At 38.5% G+C, this 21,331-nt stretch overlaps 1 protein-coding gene across 7 annotated transcripts; it reads right to left on the bottom strand.

Annotated features, from left to right (window-relative positions):
* Positions 1-3,833: 3,833 nt before the first annotated feature.
* On the bottom strand, positions 3,834-16,461 carry LOC101175010 (PH and SEC7 domain-containing protein 4). 7 transcript variants are annotated; one of them, XM_023960880.1, is made up of 16 exons: positions 16,036-16,461; positions 14,862-15,421; positions 14,572-14,683; positions 13,903-14,449; positions 10,989-11,875; positions 9,192-9,272; positions 8,991-9,103; positions 8,838-8,896; positions 8,671-8,760; positions 8,544-8,587; positions 8,283-8,455; positions 7,534-7,604; positions 6,983-7,134; positions 6,752-6,896; positions 5,184-5,330; positions 3,834-4,801 (listed from the first exon to the last, which is right to left on the bottom strand). In XM_023960880.1, the coding sequence occupies exons 5-16, from the start codon at positions 11,561-11,563 to the stop codon at positions 4,514-4,516; spliced, it is 1,938 nt and encodes a 645-aa protein (XP_023816648.1). In that variant the 5' UTR covers positions 11,564-11,875; positions 13,903-14,449; positions 14,572-14,683; positions 14,862-15,421; positions 16,036-16,461; the 3' UTR covers positions 3,834-4,513. The 7 variants fall into 7 exon arrangements, with proteins under 7 accessions (XP_023816648.1, XP_023816649.1, XP_020563311.1 ...); XM_023960881.1 differs by having other exon boundaries at positions 14,572-14,650; XM_020707652.2 differs by having other exon boundaries at positions 13,905-14,449; positions 14,862-14,954.
* Positions 16,462-21,331: the final 4,870 nt, after the last annotated feature.

The raw sequence follows: 21,331 nt of genomic DNA, 5'->3' as shown, positions 1-21,331 counted from the left end.
TAAGATATTGTGGGGATATTGGCTTTTCTCATGTCTATTAATGTGAACAAATCTATTTACTAATAAGATTAAATGAGAAGGAAACCTTCTTTTTATACAAAAGATTTAAACATTTGAAACCTGATTTGTTTGGCATGCTTAATCGCCGATGCAAAATCCCACAGCAAGAAGCTGAAACAGCACAATCAAGGGCCAATAAAAAAAGACCAGAGAACACCTGAGGGAACTTCGGATGATGGTACCTCTCATATTTCAAGAAGCCACCCAATCTCCCCCACCTTTTACTATAAAGCTCCTGAACAAATGTGCCAGTCAAACAGAGCAAAGTGGTCAAACAGAGAGTGTTTCTGTGCTGGAACAGGCAGGTGCCCTGTGTCAGAGCGGCCCATTAAACAACACACAGAGCCTAAAGGCAGGAAGCTACTGTTGACTGGGAGACATCAAGAAAAACGCACCTTTCAAAGCACTCACACTCACACACACATACATCCAGGAGTATACACACAGCAAGGTGGATAAAATCTTTCAGGTATCAGGTACTGGCCCCAGGGAGTGAGGTGACCTGCAGCCACAGAAGAAGTCAAACACATAACTTACAAATACTTCATTCAGCATCACAGGCAATCTCATCAAAAAAAAGAAAAAGTACACACAAATCCTTTAGTGGGAATTTAGAGAAATGATTTTGTCTGTTTTAGAGGAATTTATATATTTTTTTCAATGTCAGAGCACTCCATTTAATTTTGCTTCTTTGAATTTGTGCATAATTTGGACCCTCTGCAGTTTTTCAGCAGGGGAAATTGGAAATGTTTGCTGTCTCCTGCTGGGTTTGGCATCAAAATAAAGACCTTGTTCTGCAGGAAACTGTAAAGTGAAGTGGGAAAATGACACAATTACTGTAGGAATACTTAGAAATAAAGAAGAAGAAAAAAGAAAAACAACCCAAACACTCCCCCCCCACCACCACTGTGCTTTACAGTTGATGTGACGTTTGTGCAGACAATCAGTTTGATTTTTACCACAAATTTGATGAAATTTTAGGATTCTTATTTTTTAATAAAGAATCTCCAAACATTTTTTTTCTCTTTGGGTGAACATCTTCCAGTTTAAACAAAAGCCTTTTTTAAACCATAAGACCCAAAACCTTTTTTTTTTATTACACTGATGTCACCATAGGTTCTGATGGCTTCTGATGGGTTAAAAACACACTTTTATTCTTCAATTTTGGAGCAATACTCATTTTGGGGGTTATAGTGGTTTCATTTTAACCCAATTTAGTTTTTTTTTCCTGATTTAGTGTGAATGCTGGCACAAAACCAACATGCTGTGCCTTTCAATTTTTGTGAGTCCTTGTCTTTGGTTTTGTGTGTGTTTAGGCCCTGTTTGTTTTAGTTCTGCTCTTCCATGTGTTGTTACCAAACTTGATTGAAATTTCAGATCACCTGCTTCCATAAATTAGTCTTCTATGTGTTGCTTTACTTGTTCAATGCACTTTCTTTTTGTAAAAACTTCAGCTAAATAGTTTTTCTGTTATGTTTGCTTGTTCGTCAAGGTTTTTAGATTTCTGCTAGGTTGTTTTCACCATCAGATTCTTCTACAAAATCACCTTATTTTTGACTTTTATCAAGGTAACCTGATCTAAATACATGCAGCTGCCTTTTACACAAACAATTATGAATCTCTAATTGCCTCTAAAACAAAATCCATACATTTTAGCTGCATAAATTTCAGTTAAACATCATGCTCAACTTCCTAATGGTGTTGTCCAGGTCAACAAAATCCCCAAACTGTAAAGAAATCCAGGTTTAACAATGATCACAAATCCTAGATGATGTCTTTAAATTTTTCTGATGACTTTAGTGTTTGCATACTAATTCCCTAAGGATCCAAAGTTATTCGGAAAAGAGGGAAAAAAAGAATTAAATATCCTTCCTGAATGCTGTTTTAACGGCAGACTCCTCCACATGTAACCGAGATAAGATGGAGCAGAGTGGTCCACAAACATTCTCCCTCCATTCTAGATGCTGCGTTAACCCGTGAAGCTCTGACTTGAAGGTCCCACCCGGTCTGTTTGTCCTGCAAGCAGAGTCTGCGCCTGAGGAGTGTTGTTACAGGTAGCCGTGTATGAGTGAGTGAGCTGAGGGGAGAGGGCAAAAAGAGGTCACGCGTTCAAATGCCCTTAAGCAAGGCACTTGCTTAAACTTCTGCAATGAGAGGTGCCCTGGAGCAAAAAAAAAGGCAAGGATTTCAAAGTGTTTAAGGATTGTCTAAAAAAAGGAAAATATCTGGCCATTAGAAAAGATGCACAAGTGAAGGCTAATTTTTAATTTAATAAAAAAGTTTGTTTACTTTTACAAAAAATGATAAAGAAAAGGCTCGTTTGTAAAAGTGGTGTGTAAAAAAACTAAACTCCTTTAAGAGCCACTGAAAGACTTCAAGGGCCCTCAACAGTGAAGGACTCATCACTGCAACCGCGAAGAGAAACTGAGAAGGAAAAAGGAACATCAGGTGAGACAGGAAGAATATTTTTCCAGTTGCTGCCATGTGAGAAGAAGTCAAGTATTGGAGCAGATAAAATGTAGAAAGTAACAACTAGAGCGTGCGAGGCGGAGGATAAATGTGGGTGTTTACAGTACAGTGTGTGTTAGCAGGAAGTGTTTTCAGGCATTTGTGACTTTAATGGAACCAGTCGGTGAAGAAGCAGGGCAGTACAATGCAAAAACAAGTGGGGTATGGGGAAGAAAAAGAATTGACCTGTTGAGGGTCTGTTTTGGAGCCTACGCTAGACAAGCCACTAATGATTACAACTTGAGGTCTTGCCTTTTTAATTACCCACCCAGGCCTGACTGAGCTGCACAAAGCTCCAGTATGGAGTGGAGCAAATGGAACAAAAACAGGCCACTTCCTTGGGACGGATGCCCTCTGAACCCAGGAGCTTATGCAGCCCCTGCTGCTCTGGCCTGTCATTATCGTTGTTGGAGAGGAGGAGAGCGATGCCACGGGGGATAAACAAGGCCACCACCACTGCAGAAGTCATGGTCCACAGGCCATGTGAGAAGAGCTTCCTCCCAAGAGCTCCTCTCACCATCAAACCTGCACCTTTATTGCTGAAAATTAAATATTTCAGCCAGCGTTCATGGCTGCTGCTCAATACTACAATCTTTCCTTAGGATTCCTGTCGCTTAGCCACGCCTCCTGTCCTTCTGAAGGTGTTGTGGTGGCCTTGGGGGCTTGTCACTCATGGTTGCCAATCAGTCACCCACATCTGCCAAATCTAACTTTATCTTAATGAGTGCTTGTTGTTCTTTTAATGAATTGGGGCGTTGTTGTCCCCAAAAGAATGCAAAAAGGAGAGCTGTGCAAAAGAAGCTTTCCAACTGGTAGGTTGCTTCGCTCCTCCAGGTAACTTGGACTGATGTTTGGCGTCTTCCTGCAGGGCAACCAAAAGAACCCACTAAAAGGGGAAAACCTAGAAAGTGCTGTTGTGCTTGTTTTGATTCAGAATACCAAACATAAAGCTCTGAGTCAAATAATCTCTCACATAGGAACATATATTCATAAACACAAAGGAACACACCCAGGCTTCAAATTAGAGTTTTGTTTTTTGGGCCTATAAAAAACAAAAAGCTGCAATGAATTTCACACTCAACCAAATCAGCAATTTCACAGGCTAGTGCATCACCAGCTCATCTTCAATCCTGAGTTAGTTTATCGGTTTAACCAGTCTGCGTCAGCCTGGAAGTCTGTGATAAATACTGCAACCTGTCTAAGCAAAACTTCTACGTTTTGCTGATGGGTTCTGTTCATGTCAGGTAAAGATGGAAATACTGCAGTTGGGCTCTCATGATCTTTTTATTTTTATGAGAAACATTGGCGGAATTTCCTTATTCGACTGGCCAGCGTGGTTATGTAAAGTATCTCTTGCTTATTTGCTGTTTTTAAACTAAAACAAACATTTGAGCATACCATCAGTGCATCAACAGAGGAAATGCAACTATCTCGATGGCACATTTTTACACAGAAAACAGGATAAATCAAGCTCAAAATCTAGATTTATTTTTGACATAAGTTTGACAGTTCTGTTTTTTTCTCTCATTAAAAAAATGAATAAACTGTCTCGTGTTTTTTAATACCACCGTGGAGCAAATTACATTTTATAAAATATTCCTTCATTTATACAAACAATGTATCACAGATGCTGCCAGAAAACTGTAAACAAAATGTTTTCATACAATATAAAGAATGAAAAAAGTGCCATTTTAAACAAAGCTGATGCAGCACATCGGGACTCTTACAGACGAATGCTGTTTTACAGCACCCTCTAGTGGTTCAGACACACATTGGGCTGTTGCAGTTTTGAGAAATGATTTCAATTTGTCAGGTTTGCATCCTCCCTGAGAGAGCTGTGGTCTTCCTGAGTTTTATTTATTTTTTTTTTATTTATTTTTTAAGAGTGCACACCTATGGGCACCCTTTTGCATAAATGCATATATAAGACTTTTTTATAACAGTCTCAAGCCTCTTTGGTCCTCCTTGGAACAATGGTCTTGCGGTATGGCCGTCTCTCAGAGATGTTGCGCCGGACTTTGATGACCGTTGGAGGAGCTAACTCCACTTCCAGAGAAGGACTGGAGTGAGACCTTTGCAGCTCACTTTCCTCGTCTTTCTTGTCGTCTACAGAGTCCCCGCACACACATCTGTCAAACTGGTTCAGCTCACTGATGCTCAGCTCACTCTGATCTGACGTCTTCACTTTCTTCCAAGCTTGCAGCACTTGGATGTAGATTTCATAGCGGCAAACCTGTGGTTGTACAGCAGACACTGAATCCCCTGTATCTCTTTACACACTTTTACATGGAAAAACTGTCTTTTAAATAAAGCGTTGAGTATAAATGTTATTTGATCCTAACAGGTCTTGGTGTTTAACAAATAGAATCTCAGACAAACAAAATCAGATTTACTGTGATTGCTTACCTGCTTCACAACCTGCTTTTTGGAAACGCAGCATTACATTTGTAAACAAAGTGGTATGCAGCTTTAAATGCAGTAAAACTTTCATTTTACTCATAAACTGTGCCAAGTTTTTTGCCCAATACTGTGAGAGGACAATGCACTCATTGAGATTTTGCACACTTTTTTAAATGAAAAGAAGGGTTTAGGGGAGTTTTCAGAAGTTCCAGTACCTCGTGATGTAGGTATTCTGTTCTGACACGATGTTCCTCCAGGTCCTTGGCTTTGGCCTTCTTTCCCTCAGGAGCATTTTCCTGCTGGTGTGACAGGTCAGCCTTGAAAGACTCCAGCATTCCAGTGTGACTCTGCAGCTGGCATTCCTTGACACAGAAATCCACAAAAGCAAATGTCTTTAACTTTGGCTTCACTAATTGTGACCTTCATTGTTGTCATTATGTTTGCACGGATATGTTGAAACTTTATCTCTTTTTTTCTTTTTTCCCCACACAAATGATTTCAAGTGAAAACCCTCACATCAGGTGGGAGTTTTCATCATCATCAGGTACATTATTTATTCCAGATGCTATTATATTATATGCTATTACATATTGTAATATTCTTAAGTCTAAATTTTTTTTAACATAATTATAGCACAATATTTAAAAACAAAATCATATTTTGGTGTGATAAGAACTGAAAAAATGTGAGAAAGGTAGAGAAAAGTCACATTAAAAACAGTTTGTTTCAAATCATTTACTCTGCGTTGGGACAGGGTTCTGTCTATTACCACATTCACATGGTAATAGAAATTTTTGCTAATTTTGCCCTAGAAATAACACCTAAAATGCACCTTTAAACAATTAAAAAGTGTTTTTCCTTTTATTATAATTTCTTAAAAGGAGTAGTTTATTTATTTTCTGATTTGGTGCTACAATCTGCATCGCTTTCATTCCACCTCAAACATTTTTTGATGGCAAATGTAACCACATTTTTCCCATTTGTATTCTGTTTTTGTTTGTTTTGCTTCATGTTTCTCCATGATAAGCTGCATCTGCTATGTGTTTTTGTTCTTTTCATGTTTGAAATTTTGTGAACATGCGCGGTCTCTCCATCAATAATGTGAACCTGCAATCTTTCTACACCTGGCTTAATGTAACTGCGACTTGGTTTCATCGTGTGGCAAACATGCAGTGGAATAAGCTCATAAAACTATGTCAAACTGGGATTTTGAATCTATCCTGGATGTCTTCATCAGCTTATTTGCAACACCTCTCAGGAATGATTTCTGCTGATTGCACCAATACTCTGTTCACCTGTTTGTTATAACTCATTGCATCTCCGTCTTTTGTAAGGCTCATCGGATTTCTGAGCCTGTTCAGGAAGTGGTTTTAATGTGATGCCTATCATCAAGTCAAAACCATAAACTACGGTGGACAACTTTCCCCTCCTGCTAATAAATTTGTACTTTTGAGGCATCCTTGGTGTTTCTTCTGAGGAAACCATCATGCAGGATCACCCGTCCTGCATGACCTGGAATTCCAAGTCAATGGAAAACTAGGAATAAAAGGAAGATGTGGAGAGGGGACCTGAAGGCTGACATCAACCAGACTGGTCACCTGGAGGGAGCTAGCAAGGACAGAGGATGACGGCAGGGAGTTGTTAATGGCCTATGCCCAACCAGGGATACAAGGCCTAACAAAGGTGTACATGTTCTTATTATTTGTGAGTAAGCAGAAACCGGGTGGATGATTGGTAGGCAAAAAGAATAGATGAACAATAAAAACTTAGGAAGGTTGATTACCAGAGTTTGCACCGACTGTGAGACGGGAAGGATGGGTCTGCAGAACCTCCTTTGGGAGCCCACAGCTGCCGGGAATGGCGGGGAGGAGTGAAGCGCCGAAACCAGGTTGATGCGGCTGATCCACGAATTCATCTCAACGGTGGAACTGAGAGAAAAAAACTTGTTCAAACAAGCTGTTGTAAATCTGAAAAGGCATGTTTGATCACACAGTTCTGGAACGATTCAACTTACGAAGCTTTAAAGAGAAAAACTCTCCAGTCGGCTGTCTGCAGGCGAAAGACATGTGGGCTCTTGGAGTAATCGGCCGCCTGCTCAGCCAGAGAGTGATGCACGCTCACCACCTCCTCAAAAGCATTGTCATCCCCACGGCTATTGTCCTGACCCTTGAAAAAAGAAAAAAAAATAGAAAATGGTTGGTCAGGTATTGGATTGGATTGGAATTAGTTTATTTCTAGCAATCAAAACAAGATTAGTAGAGAAAACAAACAAAAGAAATATGTACCACACATAGATGTATCAAATTTAGGATGATTACTTGATTGGAAAAAACAAAAATTTTAAAAGTAAAAATATATACGCTTCCATATGCATCCACATGGACATGTAAATAATGCAATTATAATTATTCTTAAACATAAATAGACATATTAGTACGCATACAGTACCTGATGCATTGAATTAATTAGATATTAAAATGTCAAAAAGAGCTTAATACTTTGCTTGAAAAGGAAGTGAATTTATATAATCCCATCCCATTACAAAGAAGGATCAAAGTTACTCACCTTTTGTAAGTACAGGACCATTCCCTTTAGGACTCCATAAAAAGCCTTCCAGCCTCTTTTGCCCCAAGGAGCTGTCCCAAAGAAACGTGTAGCCTTCCATCAGTTATAGTTCCAGCACAGATCAGTTATAATTATTAGAAGTTCTTCAGAGCGCTTTTTGGTAAATGGTAAATACTTATATAGCGCTTTCTACCTTCTTTTGAAGGCCCAAAGCACTTTATAGTCACAGACCCATTCACCCATGCACACACACATTCACACACTGGTCCGCTGCCAAACACTGGCGCCAGCCTCCCCCAGAGGTAAGGTGGGGTTCAGTGTCTTGCCCAAGGACACTTCGCCACATGGAAATGCAAGGCAGGAATTGAACCTGCAATCTTATGATCATGGGTCAACCGCCCTACCGCTGCACCACGGCCACCCAATTATATTCAGGAAGCCAAATCTCAAATGTGTGTCACTAAATAAAAGAGCACATCTATTTCTTTAATCTAGCATCTACATGTAGTTATAAAAAGATTTTTTAAACGGTTGTGCTTCTACTGAACTGCAGTTTTAAGAGTAATTTTATTCCAAACTATAGGATTTTTCTTCTAATTTTTAAAGATTTTTCTGACCTCATTCTTGTTTCTGTTGCCACCCCCTCTTATTTTGATAGCAATTTTAGAGCAATTTTAGATACCTTCACAGCATTTCATTGTCATATTTCTTGCCAACGAGGTAATGGAAAGTTTTTTTGTCGCACTTACTGCGTTTGCCATCGATGTCGGCGTGCAACTTCCTCTTCAGAAAACCCTGTACGACCACAGAGGCCCTCTTGTCCTGGGGGACATCCTGGAAGGGGTTGGCTTTTGACCGGAGAGGTGCACTTTCACCGGCACTTTCATCCAACATCACGCTGTTCTTCAGCTCCTCTTCATTACTTCATCAGACGGCGGAGGGAGAACACCAGTGAGATGATTGTGGGTCAGGTGAAGACTAAATTTGTCATTTTCTGTCAGGTTACTTACACGGCCCACTCCAGTGGCTCATTCTTTATGGAGTTATAAAAACTCTGCAGCATAAGAGGAATGGGAAAATGTTTAGTTTTGTGAGTGATTTTGGTGCTTTGCGGGAATAAATGTGTGATAAAATTACTTTCAACAGATCCTTGTTGAAGTTTCCTCCTTCATTCATCCCATCCAGGTTTGATACAAACTTTGAGGATGACATGGGCTTTCCTACATGCTTCTCACAAACATACAACATGCCAAAGACTGAACAGCTGATGGAAACGTGCATAACACAGAGTGGTACACCCTTACCTGTCCATGCAAGTCAGTGTTGAGAAGCATCAAGGCACATGTCAGAGCCAGCACAGACCCTGGGGATACCAACAAGAGGGATGACTTCAGGACAGAGCCTTAAGATCTCACTGCCGCATCCTTGACGTTTGCATGCGTGTCGCCCACGCTCACCTGAGGAAGAATATGTGGAAGGATTACACTGCAGGAAGCGTGAAGAGAAGTGCTGCAGGACACGTTCCCTCTCCTGGCTCTCTCCAATCAGTAACACCACCTTCAGGAATGACCTGAGGGAGAACAAAAGAGAAGTTAAAGATGGTTTTTGAGGATGGTGAAAAAAAGAAAGGGAGTCCAAGATTCTCCTTTCTTTCTCACCTAAGAGCTTGGTCCAGAGTTTGCCCAGTGAAGTCAAAGAATTGAAGATATTCTTCTCCAACAGCGTGGCTAAAATCATTACTGGACAGAGAAAAGTAAATTATCATTGGTAAAGACTCCAAAAGGCTCGTTTTCTAAGGAGCTTTTCATTAAAATGATGTAATCACTGGGTTGTTAACACACAATACCATCTAAATACCACAGATCATCACTAATTTGATAATGTTTTAGTAAAAAATATATATTGTTTGATGACACAAAAAGCACCTAAATTTGTCATAGTTTTTTTTTTTTACTAAAGAATGACTTTGAAATAAATATAGCAGAATATTAAGGTTGTTACTTGGAGGAATTGATTTAGTCAAAAAGGAGTAAAAGTATCTGAATGTAGCAATAGAATCAGTCACAAAGGCAAAAACAAGATGATTTTGAAAAGATTTTACAATGAAGGATTATCTCACATTTTTATTCTGCTATGCTTTTAATATTTTGTTACAAATAAAAGAAAAGGATCTTTCTGACTAGTAAATAAATTACCCCCCCCCCCCCCCCAAAAAAAAAACAACTTGATTTCTCTAATAACTAAATGTAGCATTATTTTTTTAAATCTCTTTACACTCTGAAGACAATCAGGACTTACTGTGTTTATAATAATAAACACAGTAAGTAAATGTGTGGTAAACTTGGTAAACTTTTTCAGTTTGGATTGCATTCCAGTTATCCATTAACTTCTTCTTCTTCATTGGTTGAAGTCTTGGTTGAATGCTGTAAAGCTGTAAAGCATTCAACCCTTTGTTTTCCTGTTTCTCTTTACTTATTTTGTGTTTTTTTGAGTCAGTTGATGATGCTGATTCCAATGCTAGCACTTTTAACCATTTTAGCAACATCTTCAAGTTTTCAACAGTTCAGCCATTTTTTCATCAACTTAAGCTTTCATGCTTAACTCCTTCTACATTTTTTGACCTATTTTAGCCATTCTACTATTACAATGTTCAACTTTTTCAGCTTATTCCTGCTATGACTTTCTTTTTCAAATCTTTTAACTTTTAAAGATATTCCAGGATTTCCCAGGATTTTTGCTTCATTAAAATACATAGGAAATCTTTTTTTTTTAACTTCTTTTACAGTTTTTTACCTACTTTAACCATTCTACTTTTAAAATGTTGAGCTCTTTCAGCTCTGTTGAGCCATTTCTTCAGCAAATTCAGCTTTCATTCAGCATTATAGCATTCAACCCTGCATTTTCTTCTGGAAATGCAGCTCCTTCTAGTTTTAGAATAGTGTTTGCAGGGCTACAGATTTGCTGAATCAGAATAGTCATTTGCACACAAGTCCTTCCTTTTTGTATATTTTAGTACAACAGTCTGTGCTCTCTTATTCATGCTCAGGACTTTTCTTTGTGTCAAAATGAAGATGATATTTATTTTTCCTGTGGTTGTAACCTGACCACACAGAAACTGAAGGTCACTCCACAAGTATTTTAGTTTTCAGTCCCTTAACAGAATCTACGCTTAGGAAAAAGTATCTTTAAATGGCGCTGAACCTTTACCAACCTTCTGGTGTATATATATGTATGTATAAATATATGTATAACTACTAAGATTGAATTTGGCAAAGGATAAGAAAGTTGCCTTTACTTCATGGTAAAAATTGTGTGTTTTGTGACTATAAAATGATATGATTGTTATTTTTGGTGTTTTTTGCTTCAGTCATCAGTGATTATGCAGATGATCAGAAAGAACAAAATGCAAACTATTTCCTGTTTTAAGAATTAAACATATTTTAGTTTGTGCTTACTCTTTGTCTAAGTGTTTCACCACGTCTGCACGTTGTATTCTGTCCAGGTTGAAGAGCCGTTCAGCCAGGCTCCTGGCCATGGCTTTGTCCACTTTTCCATTCTTAAAAGCCGATCCTGGGGCTTTGTGTTGTTCTCCATTGGCTTCAGGTTTTTTTACATCTTCATTGTCAGTAACCTCTGACTCTTCAGCTTGATGTGACTCACCTACTGTTGTATCGGCCTGTTTTAGGATGACGTCCTGTATCTGTATCTGCTGTGTGACCTCAGGCTCAGGAGACAGCTGTTCTTTCAATTCTGACTCACTTGTCCTCTCTGGCTGCTCTGGCTGCTCTGGCTGCTCTGGCCGCTCTGAGCACATCTGCGTTGGTAAATCTAACGTTTCCTCCACCGGTTGCATTTTCTCTACCTCCTCTGTCCCTTGTGGGTCCACACCAACTGTCTCCTCGAGATGCTGTTGGTTTTCTGATTGTGTAAGTTGGTTTCTAAGCTCCACATCTTGCTCTTCTTGTTGCTCCAACTGTTCACATTCGTCAGTGTGAGGAGGCACCTCCACGAGTCCAGACTCTTCATTCATGTCTAAGACTCAATCTGCTGAGGCTTCACTGAAGCCTCTTGATCCCCTGAAAAAATGTTTGGGAACTCTGAAGTTACTCTACACGGTTTGTCCCATCAAGATTTCCCAGCACCTCTGCTTGATGTTGTGTGCTTTCTGTGCTCTCTTCTGCAATTGTCAATATTTATTTTTATGCTTTCTGCATCATTTGGCTTTTCAGGCTCCACATCCTGATCTACATCTCCACACAATCATGCCTCTTCAGTCTGAACTGCATTGGTTCTGGTATCCTTCGGTTTTCTTCAGCTCCTGAATGCAGGTATCTGAGCTCCTCTGTAAGTGTAGAAATAAAGGATGTGTCATTTTTTAGCAGTTCTACAGCTATCACCTTACAAAGAGTGGAAAAAACTGAGAACAGTTCCTGATAAAGGTTTTATATCATAGCAAAAGCATTTCAAAATGGAAAAGGAAGTTGAGATACTTCCACATGAAAATAATGACTTGTTGCAGGTTTATATCTTTTTATTTATACAATTCTAACTACTTACACTACTTAGAAGTACCCATTTTAAATCTCAATTTAACCATGATAGGAAGGGTGTATACTTATACATCTCTTTACTTCTGTCTTAGAAGAACCAAAATGATGTACAGTCACTGATGGCAAATACTGGCCCTACAACCACCAGGAGCAATATGGGGTTCAGTGTCTTGCTCAAGGTCACTTCTACGCATGGGCGGACAAGGCGGGAACCGAATCTGCAATATTCCATCAGAGGTCGACCGCTCTACCTCTGTACCAGAGTAAAACAACCCACACCAAGCAGGAACTAAAACCTCCAAGATGATATCATCACGACTCTGTACTAATTTTATCCACTACTTCCTACACTTTGTAGTTAAAAAAGGTGAGAGACGATCACATCCACATCAGATCATTGGCATAACTCTAAATTTGGTCAAAGAGAATTCAATAGTTAACATGTTTTGTGCTGTGTCAGTAAATAAACCATTAAATATATTAAATTAAGGCTTTTCGTTGGATAAAAATTTAGGGAAATTAACATCCCTGATGATTGGATATATACTGCATTGGATATAGCCAATCAAACGTCCTGTCCTGTCCTGTCTCTTGTCTCAACAGATACTTCTGGGTTACAGAATCAATGTTATTCAAAATAAAGGTTAATTTGGAAAGTTCTCCTTTTTTATTTTTAGGACAGTTGAGAGAGTAGTGATTCGTAACAAAAGTAATATAGTGCAGTAGAATGTTACTTTTTACTGTAACAGTTGTTTAGGGAGTACGTGTTCAGTAACTTTTGTATCGCGAAAGAGTAACCAAATTGCTTAAAGCAATGAAACTAAAAGACATCAACAAATGACAAAATGCCACAGAAAAATCTTTTTTTTTTGCTTCATTTTGGTCATTTTTGAGCTTTTTAAAAGTTCTTATTACTTAATGAATCAAATTTCCTGTTGAGCTCTTAAATCCAAACACCTTTAGTTCATTTTTGTGTTCCAAATAACTGCATCTTGTCCTGTTTTTTCCACAGGGACAACATTTGTCTTGTTGCAGGCTGAGCAGTGTGCCATTAACCTGCTTTTATGAAGTAGCATTTGTTGTAGTCTGTCTGAGGCACACAGCTCTTGGCAAAAAATCATCTATTTAAGTGTACTACAAGCATTCTGAGTCAATACTAAAAATGAGCTAGTATACTTGAAGTTTACCTTTTATATACTATCATATATTGTAAACTTAAAATGTTCCAATTTAGTCCAATTTAGTCTGAAGAAGTATTCAGCTAGTATAATTCCCACACTACACATACATGGTCTATAGTGCACTTGCTATAACTATACATATTATACTTATACTCAAGTGTAGTTAATAAAATTAAACTTCAAGTGTATAGTTTTTGCTAATCGATGCCTCTGGTTCTTTTTTTATGTTTGTGTTTTCTCTTTTTTCAAAATGGAAATTTTTATTTTTTTTAAAAAAAGCTTATGGGTTGATCCTCCAATTGTTGTTCCTGCAGTTTCACTTTACGAATCATAAACTACAGCTGTAGTAGTTCTTACTAAACCATAAACTTCCCTTTTATGTTCTACTTCAGCAGGTGTTACAAAGAAAGTAACTTAAAAGTAACACAAAAGTTATGTAACATCACATTTCCAAGACAGTAGTAATAAGGGATTACATTTAAATTACACTGGCAAGTAATCTTTAATTCATTAAGTGAAGGTAATACTGGTAGTTCCTGTGTCATGGACTTAAAATCCATCAGAATCAAACAAATTACTGCTCCAAATGCATATCTCAGATGTGTGGTAGATTAACGACGATCTGTCAAGATACTCACACCTCTCTGACTCAGCTGAAGGACTGTGGCTCCTCACTTTCTTCATTACCGGCTCCGTTATTCTGATGTTGATTCTTCCAGTCCAGTCTGTTGGCTTTTCCTCTGTTTCTGTCCAAAAACAGTCCACCTCATTCTTGGAGCTTTGAACCCACTCAACAAGTATTTTGATTGAGTCGGACTGAGTTTCAACAGTTTTTGCTTCAGTTTCTCCTCTTTCAAGCTCTTCCTGTCTGATCTCCTCCTGTTCCACTCTCTGGGTTTACATGAGCTGTAAAGTCCACCTGGAAGCTGGGAAAGTCCTGAGATGTACTCTCACTCAGTGTTTTATCAATGTCTTGTTCAGTCTCAACACCCTTTGTTGAAGTTTCTTCTCCTTTTGGCTCTTCCTGTCCTTTGAGATAACTGCTGACCTCCTCCTTTTTTTCTTTTGGTTCTATATAAAACGCAGGAGTCTGCCTCACACTCTGAGTCTTTTTCTTCAGTCCTCTGTTTCAATGGGATAGGATATTATATATTTGGGTATCCTCTTCTGTTTTCCATTAGATCTCTGAAAGATGTTAAAGAAATTAACAGATATTGTGAGAAAATATTGAATCCAAAAGACCCCAACAACAGAAAGTAGAAATTGCCATTTTAAAACAGAGTCAATAGAGCTGTTCCGAGCTTTACCGTTGTTAGTGCCGAACTGCTCGTGTGCAGAATCCTTCTACTCTGTCTTCAGTTCTTTCACATCTGCAGAATCACATGGCTGGAAATTGCAACACACACCATTGAGCATGAGCTGGAAGAGAAGACCTTGTGATAACCAGTGGGCTTTAGTAAAAAACCGTCTTATCTGGCCGGCATTACATCTGCTCTGTTCCTCCCACATTCACTCTTCCTGCTACAAAAGCCCAAACGTGCCACAAAGTGACAACTACAAAATCTATGATAAAAAAATAAAAAGATTTAGAAATTACCCTCCACAACTGTGCTGCTATATAATCCAGATTTGGTCCATTTTTTTGTAGTAATTCTTTTGATGTGAAAACCCTCCTCTTGGCGTGCCACTGCTGTGGAACACATTGTCAGTGAAATGTCAGAGAAGAACTTCCTGACCACAAACTGTGAGCAAAGACTGAGTGACAGCGGCATGAGAGGTGTACAGTGAAAAATTGAAGGACGATGGTGACAAGAGGAGGGTTTTTTGGTGAGCAGTCTGGAGTTTATCACTTTAGTCACACTGTTACTGAGCAAATTTAACTTCTGTGTATGTTGCAAACACCGTCCATAACCCTTCTGCCACACTGATACTTTAAAAACTGCAAAAGTTTCATTTGCAATGCAGCAGTTGATTCTGACAAGTAATATATATTAGCTTACATTCTGCTGTTTAAATTTGATCTCCACTTTACCCACTTCTTTTCAGCCAATATTTATCTTCCGAATTTTGCCTTCATTATTGCCGTCATGTCGTGTAACACGGCTTCCGGTACAAAGCCTGACCGCATTTCCTGTGTGAGTGCTTCATTTTCAGTTCCTGGCAGGGTGCAAAAAGCACAGGACGGAACAAAGATTCATATTAGGATGACAAGTAGACAAAATAAAAACTAAAGCATTCATGTTTTTTTAAGAAATGAGTTGAGTTACTTGGTTTTGATAATATAAAACTAAGTTAAGAAACTAAAAGATAACTAAATAAAAATGCTTTTATTTTTAGGTTATTTGAAACAAAAAGCAGGTCTTGGATCCTTCACTGATTCATGATGAGTGTTTCATGTAACAACACTGGTCTGCAGTATGCAGGTGGATCACTGAAACCACAGTTGACTATCAAAATAAAAGAAATCTTCAAATCTGTTGTTTGGATCTGACATTTTAGTATCAAGATGAACTTGCCAGAACTTGGATGATTGTAATATCTGTGAAAAGTACTGAAAGAAATGTGGTAGCTTTCAAATGCGTATCAGAAATAGGAAGTAGAAACATAATGAACAATACCAGAGAGGGAAAAAAAAATGAAAAAGAGGAAGAAGTGAAAAATGAACAGAACAGAAGCTTAAAACAGCTGAATACATGACCAAGTTCTACTCAAAAAGCATAAACAAATGTAAGCATGAGGCTGAAAATGAAGAGTGAAAAAGCATGACTTACCCCCTCTGGGCACCTAAAAGCAACATCATATGATCAATCAGCTTGTGGGGCTTCGAGTCAGGGATCGTGGGAGGGAAAAGCCCCCTCTGATTTACTAGGTATACATTTCCTTCAAAGAGTAACACTCTTAAAGACGTCTAACACTGACCTGCTTGTGTTTGAACCTGCTGCGCTCAACAAACAAGCCCCATATCCGCTCTATTCAAGCAAGGTGTTCTTGTAGTTGCCCACACTGAAATTAAGAACAACAAGGTCCCACATCTTGATCCTCGTCCGTCTTTAGACTTCCCATACAAGTCCAGACATTTGCGCTCCTTTCTGCTTTTAGTTTCTCTGTGGGCGAGGGGAAAATAAAACTGTGGCAACTAAGAAGAAAAAAAAGCATACTTTCTGATTGGCAAACAAGTCAGGAGCTCGAAAGACACCTGAGAAGCCTCAGACTACACCCACAGCCCTGAAGGCATGCATACATGCACATTCTGGTCAGATGACGGGAGTGGTTCAGCTTCATTCCAAGACACTACAGGAAAGATGTGGCAAAACCAGATAATTTTGTATTGGATTAGCTCCTATCAGTGCTGGTAACTCATTGTCCTCTCTGGTTAGAAAAGCCGGTTTATATAAATGAGAACCATTCAGAAACATTTGTGTTGCAATCAGTCATAAGGAAAAAAATTCACCTTTTGCTTTCCAAATGTATACAATGTATACATATTAAAATGACTTAAATATAGCTACAAACTGCTTAACTTGGTGCAATAGGACAAATTAAGAGTCTTTTAGTTTTTTGGTTTTTTTTAAGAGTGAAGTTCAAGGGATAGACAAACTGTATACCAGTGAGCAAATCTGTGGTTTGATTTCCAACCTTCTCAGTGTCTTATTTAGCTTAAACAGTATAGAGTAAACTAACAGTAAAGAGTTTACTTTATTGACAACATTCACTCATTCCTTATTTTTCATTCAAAAGGCATCAGTTGTTTTCATCGATAAAACGTTTTAAAAGTGATAGGTTGCTGTTTTTCGTCAATAAATTGCAGTGTAAATGTGCTAATTTATTCCTATTAATGTTGATACATGAATAACTCAAGAGTACAACTAATAATGTAACTGAAGTGTATTTAATAATGTAAGAGTAATTTGTTATTTATTCAATAAATAAAATTAAATTAATTAAATGAATGTCAAAATGTATAAGTAACTTATTATCTATTCAATAAATTGTTTAAATTATTTTATAATGAAAATAATATATTACTTTATCCATTAATAAGTTAAAACATTTGTCAGTTTTACGTTTTTGTTTATATTTTACGTTGTAAGTTATAAAAGTGATTAAAAGTGATTTTTGTCCCATGTCGTGTAATAACTTATAACCTGCAGACACCCAACCAAGACCTTTCCTGTCAACAGTTTTTTGTTTGAAAGTGGTGCAGTTCCACTCCTCGTCAGCAGGGGTCAGACAAGGGAAAAATCGATTAGTCGCTCTGGCCACTTCACGTTTCCATCATCCTCGCCCCCACGCCCGCTCCCCCCAAGGCGAACTGTAAGCTTTCCGCACGCCTTTTCTTCTTTTCCTTAAGACTAATCTAAGTTTTTTAAGGGGGTTTTACTCACAGTACCCATTTCTAACCTAACTTAAACATTTCTCCTGACACTCCCTAAATACAGTTTATGAAGCAAGAGTCGAAAAATCATGTATTTTTTAAAATAACTTTATTGACAAATGTTGCACACAAAGAACACAATATAGTTTCGTGATTTCAAACGAAGGAATGAGTCTGACAACGGACTTGAAGAAGCTGAGCCTGCAGAACAGTACAGCCTTCCTTAGGAGATCTGTGTGCATTGCGGATTCCTGTGTTCACGTTGACATATTTACAGAAAATAAAAAACAGCTGGCTGTGCAAAGATCATCTATATGCAAACATTGCCTTAATGGAAACTTGATGCGTCAAACTTGTATTCAGTGCGATTATTGCTGCCATCTAGCGGTGAGCAGTCATCTCAAACTGTCCTGGTGATGCACAATGCCAAGACATACGTTGTTTCAGAATGTTCATTCCAACTATATTTGATTGTATATTTTGCAAAAATAATTCTCAGCTCAGCTTTCTGACCTTGAATTTTCAGATTCATGCAAACACGCTGCATGAAAGCCTTCAGCCGGGCAGAAGTCGATGAGCAAAAAGATTTCACTCCTTTTGAACAGTTTTGAATTATAAATGAGAAATGAAAGTTAGTCTGTGCAGATGTTTAAACCCTTCATGCTGGATGTTGCTAATTTTCAACCTACCAATAATAAATCCAGTATTGTACTTAACTTAACATCACCTTGAAAGGAAAAAGCACTGAAGAATATTTTGTATATAATTGGAAACAGGTATGACAGGATTTAATTTTTTTTTATTCTAATAGTTGTCATCAGTTAATCATAAACTCCAATGAAAATGTGACAAATGTGTTCTAATGTATTAATGTTGCTTTAAGTTTACTTTTCTCAAACTTATTTTCCAGTTCTCATTAAAAAATATTTTTTTGTGAAAAAAAAATCTCTATTTTAATCATCTTTCTGAAAAGTCTTAAATAAATGACACAAGGCAGATAATTTTGTTTATTTGCGTGCCTAAAAATACACAAAGGGTGGAATTTCCTTTTGCAGAAAACATTAACTTAAAAGCAGAAGAAGGGTTTTTAAAACTGCTCTTAAAGTTTAGATTCAGACGTGATCAGGACTTCTTGTTTTATATTTTGCAGCTTCGCATAGTCTTTTACATCCTGGAAGATGTTTTTTTTATTTCTAAGAAGTCAGTGTATCCCTGTTTGGAGAGCGGACATGTTTCCACTTCAGCTTCTCCTTAGACAGGTAGAGTATAGGCTGAATGCTGCTGCTGAAGTCCATCAGGCCAAAAGCGATGTAGTGAATGTAGCAGCGAAACACCCCAGGAGAGAAGTACATTTGGAAGGGGAACAGTGCAACTGCTGGGAGGTAATTGAAAATAATGATAGCCAGGATGATGAGGACCATCTTGAAGGCTTTCTTTTTCACTGGATGCATCTCATCTCTGTTGGGCCCAGACTGCTTCAGAGCCCACATGATTGTGATGTTACACATCACCATGAAGGTAAAAACTATCAGGATCATTGCAGTGAAGACTTTGTCAAAGTTGGGGACGTTTCCTAAGCATTTAACTGCAGCATATGCCAGGATGATGAACCACACCAGCACAGCTAGGGCTCCTCTGTAAACACGGTCCCTTAGTTTTGTGAACGTGACGGGGTGGATCACCGCCATGTAGCGGTCAAGGCAGATGCAAGACAGGAAGAGGGGGGAGAAGTCTTTGATCCCATAAAAGAATAATAGAGCATGCCGGGAGCTGATGTTGTTGAAGAAGACCAGGGTGACCAGCTCCAAAGGAGGGATGAGGCAGAAGAGGACATCTAAAATGGCCAGCTGTGAGATGAAGATGTCTGAAGTTGATGAATCCTTTTTGCTCTTGTGGATGAGCCAAAGCACCATGAGGTTGGTGGGGATGCCCAACAACATGTTTGTGAACTGCAGACTCAGATACCAAATGAGAACAGCGGGCTTGTCCTTGCACTGTTCGTACCTGGTCTCAGCCCCAGACCAGTTCAAAGGTCTGTTGGAGATGAAGATCAGAGAGGAGTTGAAATGCAAATCCTCCATGACTGCTGGTTGGATCAACTGCAGCAAGAGAAGCTTAAATTAGAATCAGCTGTTAAAAACACATCACAAACAAAAAGTGTTTATTTTATACAAAACCCTTTGACTGCAAAGTCTGTAGAGTCCTAAAAAGGGAACATTTGTGTGGACACTTTAGTTTTTTTGTCATATAAAATAGAGTATTTTATTAACACCAAATGAAAAATCCCCATAAATCTCACTTTATTATAAAGGGGAAACTTGTGAAATTTGCTTGTTTAATTGTAAATATTGACAAAAATTTGGATTTTAACTTGATTTGTTATTTACAGGAAATAGGTTTTTACAATTATGCAGCTGCAGCTTTACATCACATACAAGCCATACACAATCTGTAAACACTATGCAGTTATTTTAATGTATATAAGGGTAGCCGATCCAATCATTACCTCATCAATGTTTCAAACTTTGTTTGTATCAATAACAATAATGGATTAGATTTAGAATGGATTAGATTTATCTGCACTTTTTCTTGGTGCTCAAAGCGCTTACAATGTGTCCATTATTCATTCTCTCCTCATTCAGACTTGGTGATGGTGGCTACTAATGTAGCCTCAGCTGCCCTGGGGCAGACTGACAGAGGTGTGGCTGTCAGTTTGCGCCTCTGACCATCACCGGAATCATTCACACACATTCACACAACAGTGGAGCCACACTGGAAACAGGGAGGGCGAAGTGTCTTGCCCAAGGACACAACGACAGCTAGCTGGGGGGAGCGGGGATCGGACCGCCGACCCTTCGGTCATTGGATGACCTGCTCTACCACTAAGTATTCACTACAATAAACCTAAATACAACAGTTTTTAGTATTTCATGAAATATCATATTTTAGTTGTAACATTCTCTGAAGAGGAAATCTAAACAGAGACGTGAATGGACCTATTTGTCTGCATGCGAGGCATTGGAATGGAGCAGAGAAGGGAACTTGTGGTCCGCCGATTGTAGTTTTTAGCAATTACAATCTTTTTCTAATAGCATTTTTTGTCTGCTCTTGATTCACAATGATTTGAAGAAAGAAACACTCAGAAATGTAGTTTTAACCCTAATTTTATTGATAAACACTACAATAGCATTTTAAGAGCCAGTTTAGCTCGTGCTGGTTTGCGGCGCCTTCCGTCCTTGAAACCCGGGTTCGACTCCAGGCTGCTCCCTGTTCCCTTCTCTACCTCTGCCGGTTCCAAGCCCGGTTTGAGAAGGTTGCGTGAGAAGGTTGCGTCAGGAAGGACATCCGGCGTAAAACATTGCCTAATTTACCACGCGACTTGTTCGCTGTGGCGACCCCTGATGGGAGAAGCCAAAAGTGGAAGAAGACTACAATAGCATTTTAAAAAACACAATTTTCCTTGGAGTGGGTCTTTAAGTTTCTAATATCTTACAATTAAAAAAGACTTAAGAATTAATATCCTTCCATTTTGCTATTTAGTATTTTCTAAACACAATGCAAAAATGAATAGTAATATTTCACAGCAGCTTTCAGGATCTTTTAAAAATTTCCGTTAAAGGTTAACAAAGCAACAATGAAGGTCACAGCTTAGGATAAAATGTCCTGAATGTTCAAAAGTTTACTGCAGAAGA

This window comes from Oryzias latipes, chromosome 12 (genome assembly GCF_002234675.1).
Source record: "Oryzias latipes chromosome 12, ASM223467v1".
Lineage (NCBI taxonomy): Eukaryota > Metazoa > Chordata > Actinopteri > Beloniformes > Adrianichthyidae > Oryzias > Oryzias latipes.
The sequence above is the reverse complement of the archived record's forward strand: the minus strand, read 5'-3'. Positions and strand labels throughout refer to the sequence as shown.